At 35.5% G+C, this 8455-nt stretch overlaps 1 protein-coding gene across 4 annotated transcripts; it reads left to right on the forward strand.

Annotated features, from left to right (window-relative positions):
* Positions 1 to 203: 203 nt before the first annotated feature.
* Positions 204 to 5579, forward strand: LOC107648674 (interactor of constitutive active ROPs 2, chloroplastic-like). 4 transcript variants are annotated; one of them, XM_088492224.1, is made up of 6 exons: positions 249 to 532; positions 1132 to 1326; positions 1670 to 1747; positions 2653 to 2839; positions 3074 to 4753; positions 5071 to 5579. In XM_088492224.1, exons 3-5 carry the CDS (start codon positions 1728 to 1730, stop codon positions 4736 to 4738), a joined length of 1872 nt encoding a protein of 623 aa, XP_088348350.1. In that variant the 5' UTR covers positions 249 to 532; positions 1132 to 1326; positions 1670 to 1727; the 3' UTR covers positions 4739 to 4753; positions 5071 to 5579. The 4 variants fall into 4 exon arrangements, with proteins under 4 accessions (XP_016207969.1, XP_088348350.1, XP_088348349.1 ...); XM_016352483.3 differs by lacking the exon at positions 1132 to 1326 and having other exon boundaries at positions 204 to 532; XM_088492223.1 differs by having other exon boundaries at positions 249 to 1257.
* Positions 5580 to 8455: the final 2876 nt, after the last annotated feature.

Below are 8455 nucleotides of genomic sequence, written 5' to 3' on the forward strand. Positions count from 1 at the left end.
TACATCATTTACGCATCACACATTCATTCTGACAAGTTGAGTACTACATGAATACACATTCTATTAACTTAATGTGTCATATCAGATTTTCATTAACAGAGATTATTATAGAAACAAACGTGATTCAATATTTAAAAATATTAATTGGATAACTATAATTTGAGAGTCAAAATTAAAGCCTATCCATAATTTCAGGCCAAAATGGTTTCAACTCATATAAAGTTTTATTCTTCTATGGGTGTATGTAACCCGAGATAGTTAGATGTAATGGCGCAATTGGATGTAAGAGAGTAGAGAGCAGTGAAGGGCGCGTGGAAGGAAAGAGGAATGCGTAGCATTAATGGAGGGTTCAGCATGAAACGTCTTTTAGCTGTTGCCTGCTCTCCCTCACCTGACACAAATACATACAACCACCATACTCACTCTCTGTCAGTCGAGAACGCCAACAGTCTCGGCCACCACCACCACCACCTTCCTTCCACTTTCCAATGCTTAGTCATTACTAACACCCTCTCCTCCATTTCCATTCACTGTAAGACCATTCTACTTCTGTCTCACTCACTCAACTTCCTCCTCTTTCATTTACATTTTTTGGCTGCTTCTTCTTGGCTATTGCCTTCGTTTATTTTTGTTTCCTTTCTGCACCCCCTTCCCCTCTTTTCTAAAGCTTATATTTTTAGGAAAGAATATCATCTTCATCATTATTACTACTTATGCATTGAGCTTTGTGCATTCATTCTCTCTCTCTCTCTCTCCCTCTCTCTCTCTCTCTCTCTCTCTCTCTCTCCGTGCTTTGTTTTGCATTTTACATGTTTGTTCTATGTTCCCTTGCATCTTGTGTTTTATTTCACACTGCATGTTTTAGATCTGGGATTCTTCATTTCTTTTCGGAAGATATCATTCTGTGCATTCATAAAACGCTTCAAAGTTATGTTTTTCCCCACATACTGGGGTTTCACTTAAATGAAAAACCAAAAAGAAGAGAGGGAAAAAAGAAAATGGAGCCAGATAATCCGTTCTTTACTTTTGTGAGCTTCATATATAATCTTCCACTTTGAAAAAGGTTTGTCGAGGAATCCGAAAATATACTATGTGCAACACGTGAGCACTGTTCCCGTGGCTAAGTTGCAGATTGAAAGAATTTAAAAGAAGAAGAAGAAGAAGAAGAAGAAGAAGAAGAAGAAGAAGAAAATATCTGTTTCTGCAATGCTGAAACATGAAAGAGATGTGAAACTGTGGTTTTCTGAGTGGTCACTGGTGTGTGCCCGTAATTAATAAGTCTTAGCGTATTCAATTTTGGTGCAGCATTCAGTAGTAGACCAAAGGGTAAAAATGTTTGCGTTGGAAATGATTTTTTTCTGTTAATGATAGCAGTTATTTGAAAGCTTTAGTGTGATGTTTTCTGTTTTGGTTTTCTTTTGCTTATTTGGTTGTGTTTAGATTTGGTAGGTAGTAGTGGAGTTAGCTTTATTGGAGTTTCTTTGAAGGGATTATATGCTGTTTGTTTGTTTGTTAGTTTTTTTTTTTTTTTTGGTTTTATTTTACTTTTATTCAACCTGATGATTAGCTATTCATTTGTGATCTATTGCTTTTTTCTGTTGCGTATAAATCAAATTCCTTTTCATCTTCTTTTTTTTTTTTTTTTTTCTTACTCAGATTCGTATTGCAGGAATAGTGGGTCAGGGTTCGTTGAATTTGCCTTTCTTTTTCATTTGGGAGGTTAAAATATGCATACACCAAAAGCAAGGTAAGATTGTCATCATTTGACACTTTCACTGTTTTCTATCTTTTGTGCAGTCTTATGACTGAATTTTGGTATCAATGTGGAATTAGTACTGGGTAGCCCAAGATTAACGAGTCTATGTATATAGATTAAGGATTGTTCCTCTGGCTGGGAAAAAAGGAAAGTAAAACTAATTTTGGATGGATTCATGTAACTTTATCCCTGACAAACTAATTTATTTTTTTCCAGAGATGTTTATAAATGGATTCTTCCTTGTGTTTTGGTAGACAGAAAGATGAAACCGTTTAAATGAACTTCTCCTAGTTCTTATTGTTCTTGAGGCAATAATATATGGCTCTTTAATATTGTTAAAAATACAGTATGGCCAAGTGTTGAAAAGTTTTAGTTTAACTTAAGATGGAAAATATTACATTGTCAATTGGCTTGAATGTTTTCAATTTGGAATGTTTTGAGTTTCGGCATTAAAGGTATTCAGTGGAAGATTTCTTTTGCCTTTTTTTTTACAAAAAAAAAATGCTATTAATTTATCGTTCTTGTCTTAGTATTTCTTACTATCCCGTGATTGTATCATTATTTGCTTGTGAAGCTCTATTTTTCTTCTAGACATTTATCATATGCAGAATATAGATGCCGATTGTGAATAGAGTGAACGTTTTAAAATTTATTAATGCCATGTAAAAAAAGTTAACATATATTAGCTGGTGTTCCTTTGGGTTAAAAAATAAAAAGCTATATTGTTTATTGTCCATCCTTGAAATAGCAACACATTTATCTTAATTGCGGTGTTTAAATTATGTTTGTATATCCTGATTACACATGTATATTGATGTGCTATATCAAGATGGTTCTTGATCCATATTCTGCTTTTATTTATGCATACTAACTGTCTAACGGCTGATTTTAAGCAGAACTAATTCATCCGAAATGCCCCAAAGGAAATCCCCTGTAAACACCCCTCGGACTGCTCGCATGTTGAAAACACCAAACTCCGATTCCGATTCGCTTTCTTCCTCTCCAAACCCTGCAAGAAAGTCACTAAAAGATAGGAGTCCCAAGGTCAACGAGCATCGTTCACCACAAAGTCCAATAACTGAGGTATTTGAAGTTGACTTATGGCGCAGTCTAAATGCCATTCTGATTTAAACTTTCATTTCCATTAATTTCTTTGGCAGTATACTCTAAATTGCCTTATGGTTCCTGTTAAATGTTATTTGATTTCTTCATTAATCTATTATGCTTGTATATATATAAGTCTAAATTGTTTGTCATTGATGGCTTTCATTTTTTCTCAATCACTATATAATTTCCCTCTTAATCATCTGTGTCTAGAAAAAACGATCTAGTAAGGTCCAGGAATTGGAATCTCAGATTTCTCAGCTTCAAGAAGATCTGAAGAAATCGAAGGATCAACTTAACTCATCCGAGTTATGGAAGAGAAAAGCTCAACAGGAAGCCGAGGCGGCAAAGAAGCAGCTTTTAGCCCTGTCAAAAGAGCTGGAGGAATCTAATCAGCAGCTTATGGACCTTTCTGCCTCTGAGGAAGCACGGCTGCAAGAACTCCATAAAATTTCTCAAGATCGAGATCGAGCATGGCAGTCAGAACTAGAGGCTGTCCAGAAGCAGCAATCAATGGACTCAGCTGCTTTGTTATCTGCCATGAACGAAATACACAAACTGAAAACGCAGCTTGAAAGGGTAGACTCCGAAGCTACTCAGTCAAACAACAAAGATGCAGCTTATGCTGAGATTCAGGATTTGAGGATGGAGCTTGCCAATGCTCTCTGTGTTGTAGAAAATCTTAAAAACGAAGTAAGTGATTGCAGAGTCGTGGAATCCCGGGCCTTGGAGTTGGTTGGCAAAATGCAAATGCAATTGGAAACTGCAAATAATACCATGGAAGCACTCCGAGCAGATGGCATGAAAGCTACAGAAGAGTATGAATCTGTTGCCTCAGAGTTGGAACAATCAAGAACTCAAATAAAATCATTGGAGGGACTCGTGAGCATACTAGAGGCTAATTTGGTTAGCGGTGCTAACAAAATTATATTAGGTCCAACTGAAGAACAAGGACATGTGTGGGAAAACGGTGAAGTTGAGGAGATAAACCGGCTCAAAGCTGAGCTTAGCTCTGCACAGTCTGAAGTAGAGCAGTTGAAATCTGCATTGGATGCCTCCGAGATAAGGTTCCAAGAAGAGTATATCCAAAGCACATTGCAGATTAGAAGTGCTTATGAACAACTTGAACGTTCTAAATCTGAATCTGGTCAGCGAGAAGCTGAATTAAGTGAGGAACTGAGGAGAGCTACAGCAGCTGCTGAAGAACTAAAGGCAAACTTGATGGAAAAGGAATCTTGGTTGCTGAGTATCTCGCAGGAGAATGAAGGGCTCAACTCTAGGATCAAGGAAAACCAAACTAGAGAAAGGGAATTTGAACTTGCCATGGAGCTTAAGAAATTGGATGCTGACATTGCGGATTTGAAGGCAAAAATATTAGACAGAGACACTGAGTTGCAAACTATAACCGCAGAAAACTGTATGCTCAAGATGGAAATAAAAAAGGAATTGGAGAAGAATAGAATTACTGAAGAGGCTGTTGCTACAGCTGAAGCTGCAAAGGTTGCGGAAAAGGAGGCATTGATTAAACTTGACTACATAACTGAAGAAGTTGATAAAAGTAAGCTGAGAGTGGCACGTGTTACAGAGCAGTTGGATGCCGCACAGGTCATGAATTTGGAGTTGGAGGCTGAACTGAGGAGACTGAAGGTTCAGTCGGACCAGTGGAGAAAGGCAGCAGAAGCTGCAGCGTCTATGCTTGCTTCTGGAAACAACAATGGGAAATTTGTGGAGAGAAATGGCTCACTTGATTGTAGCTTCAATTCCGTTACCGGCAGGTTGAGTACAACTTATTTAGAAGACACTGATGAAGAGTCACCAAAGAAGAAAAGTAGCTTAAGGAAGAGGATTGGAGTGTTATGGAGGAAGAATCACCAATAGCTTAAGTGGTTCCGGGTATTTTCTCATCATTCAATCTATGATGCACCTTTACGCTAAATAGTTTCCGCATATGTGCTATGGTTAGAATAGCTTACATTAATGCTGAGATTAGTATTCCTCTTTTAGTTAAAAGGCTGTGCTTTAAGTTAATTATTTTACCCATTTTATGAGTTATGCTAAAATCATATCGTATCTTGTAACTTCTAAACAATATCAAGTCATGTACAATGGTATCAGTATTTGCATCAGTTTTTGTGATTTGTAGCTTTTTTCACCAATGTTTTTCATGCCATGTTACTCCTTTCATTTTTTATTTTATTTGCCTTTGTCAGGTACTGGTTGGTTTTTCTTGAGACATGGCCATGTTAAGCAGTTCCTTGGGGGAAATCTATGACAAAATATTGTGAAAGATATTTCTTTTGTAGATACATAGAACCCCCGCATGAAATGAAGCGGCTTATTAATGATGATGCAGTTAATAGTTTAAGTGGTTGATGGGGACCCACCCCCCATTTTATTTTGTTGTGTCTAGGACTAGCAGTCATCAAGTCTGTTTTCATGTCATGACATTCTTATTCCTCAATAGTATGTAGCAAGTAGCAAGATGATTTATTGATATGAATGAAAGGCAATACTAATTAATGTCCTAATATTAACTGAGACTAATGTCAGTGTTGTTTCACATGCTGGGGTAGTGGGGTCTAAGACGATAATGTATTGTATTATCGAGTGTGTTTTGAATACTATATCTTTTACAGAAATATAAAGGTAGAAGATAGAGAAACTTGCATGGTTGTAACATCAGAAATGGATACATAAAAACTTGTCTTTTGAACAAAGATTTTACTGTGTCAAATAAACAAAGGGAGATTCTTTGTTTAGAAAAAGGTAGTACTCATCCTTTTTATCTTTGATATTTTTTTCGAATTTTAGATTAATAAATCTTTGACTAGTATGTATTCACGACATTCAAGAGCTTTAACTTATATCTGCATTTTCGATTCAATTCAAAGTTTTGAAAATCGAATTGGTTATCGAATCATTCTAGTTGTTGTCAGTTTAGAAGGTTAACCGATTCAATCATGATTCAATTGAAATAATTGTATTATAATAAATAATATGTAAATTTTAAATATATAAAAAACATAAAAATATGCTAATATAAATTTAAAAATTACATAAATTAAAAGTACAAAACCGATTGAAGCTTCATAATCTCAAATAAGTATAACACAAGAACTATATTAAAAAGAAAATAATCAAATATCAAGATTTATACGTTTTTTTTAATTAAATATTTTAATTTTTTTTATTTATCAAAATATGTAATTTATAGGTAATTTATCATTTTTATGTATCATTATTTATCTCGTTTTCAGTGTAAACGAATTTCGTTTACATTGTAAATGAGATAAGACACGTTTCTTAAACAAAGAAAACGGGTGCACACGTGATACGCAGTAGCTAAAATTTGTTTACACTGTAAATGAGATATAGTATGACAAATTTAACTCAAATATAAAAGAATTTGCAAAGTATTAGCCTTGGTCACAAGCATATCACTTCTTCTTACCCATTTTTCTTCTTTGTTCTTTCACTAAGTTTAGTAAAAATGTAGTGGTAAATATATTTTTATGAGTGTATATTCTAATTGTCAAATGAAAACCAGTGACAATGGGGTTGTTTTCTAGTGTGATAGTCTTATCCTATTGCGCACTCGTTGATTAAGTTCTTTGTCTAAGTTGAAGAGCCTAATATTGACGAGCTTAGGTGATAATGGGACAAAGGAGATTAGAAGAATTGGGTATAGGTTGTTAGCACTAATAGAAAATAGAGTATTTCGGTTTCATATTTTTTGGTTAGATAGCGATGAGCATGTGCACCTGATTTTTGATGTCTATGAAAGAATCATGGCCCAACAAGCGATGGAGATTTCTGCGGAGGTTGGTGACGTAGGTGGTGGTGGTTCTGGAAACTCGAATTTTGTCCAAGATAACCCACCTCTTGCACCATCACCTCTGCAGTGTGCTAGTCCAGTGGATCACATGGAAGCGGATAGTGAGGAGTTGGATGAAGAATACGTCGCTGACAGCAACGAAAATGGTTCTTCTGGGGATGAAGAGGAGTTTATACTAGAGACTCCAGTCGGTGAAATAGTTTGGTATCTTCTACCTGCCCCAAAACCAGTTCTGGAATTGTCTATTATAACTAGCCACTATCACACACTGAATCTTGACGTGATGCATGAGGATACTCCATTTTTCTTAATAGATTCAAGAATAAGGGGAGATGATTACAACACAGACAACAATGTGGAGTTTTGCATTGGGCATAGATTCAAGAGCAGGGAGGCTGTCATACTAGGTGTGAAGAATTACAGCATTCGCCATTCGGAGGAGTGACGAGTATAAGGTTGTTGAGTCTGATCGAGCAAAGTACCATGTGCATTGCAGACAATCTGTAGCAGGATGTTCTTGGAGCCTTCGTGTTGCACTCCGACAAAATTTTGGATATTGGTAGCCGCTTTATGATGTCTAAAGTTACACTATTCTTGTTTATGATGATTGTTTTAGGACGGACGTATAATGATCCCATTTTATATTAATTCGATAGGAAAGTGTGTAAATTTGGAGGATCGCACACTTGTCTAGTCCCCACCATGCCTCAAGACCATCGACAATTGTATAACAACCTCATTTGCAGTGTCATACAGTCTAATCCATCTATATCTATCACTACAAATCATTATACAGGAAGGTTTGGATGACCAAGTAAAAGGCAATTGCCCATATCTATGGTGATTGGGAGGAGTCGTACAATAAGGTTCTGAGGTTGTTGCAAGTATTGCAAAGTTATTGTCCCGACACGATAAGTGATTTCAGTGTGGTACCGTACTATGATAGCCATTTGTTGGTGCACGATTGCAGCCAATTTGACAAGGTATTCTGGGATTTTTCTCTATGTGTTGTGACTTTCAAGTGTTGATAGTGGTTGGAGAACGCCAAGCACTTTTCATTAGTACTCTGTCAAACACATGTCAGCAAACTTCATGACCCATTTCAAATTCATAGAGAGTAAACGATACTTAATGAATGCTGCATATAGTCCAATACATATAATTTTATAATTTTTTTTAATTTAAAATAAAGACAAGGCTACTCTAATCACACATATTAGTACAATAAATATAATTTTTTAATTTTTTAATTTAAAATAAAAACATAATAACACTAACCTAAAAGTCAATCATGCCACGTCGTGCTCAAACGGTTGATGTCGTCATTCCTTACCTTTAGGCGCATCATAGAGTCTGTTCCACTCAAATATCTCAAAAAAATGGTCTAAGTGAGAGAAGAGAGGTTAGAAATGGATGAAAGTGACATCCAAAAGGCGTTGCGAACGAGTTACACATATAGACGCCGTTTGTGCTTATTTTGTTCACAGTGTAAATGAATTAGTAATACACATATCTTGTTTATACCGTGAACGAGATAAGCATTGTTACACAATACATGTGCACCCATGACATATTCATCAATGTATGTGTCTTATTTCGTTTATAGTGTAAATGAGATACATGTATTACTAATTCGTTTATACTGTAAATGAAATAAATAATAATACATAAAATAGTAAATTATCTACAAATTATATATTTTGGTAAATAAAAGAATTAAAATATTTATTTAAAAAAATTCAAATTTATACATATATAAA

This window comes from Arachis ipaensis, chromosome B6 (assembly GCF_059453495.1).
Source record: "Arachis ipaensis isolate K30076 ecotype BB chromosome B6, ASM5945349v1, whole genome shotgun sequence".
NCBI lineage: Eukaryota > Viridiplantae > Streptophyta > Magnoliopsida > Fabales > Fabaceae > Arachis > Arachis ipaensis.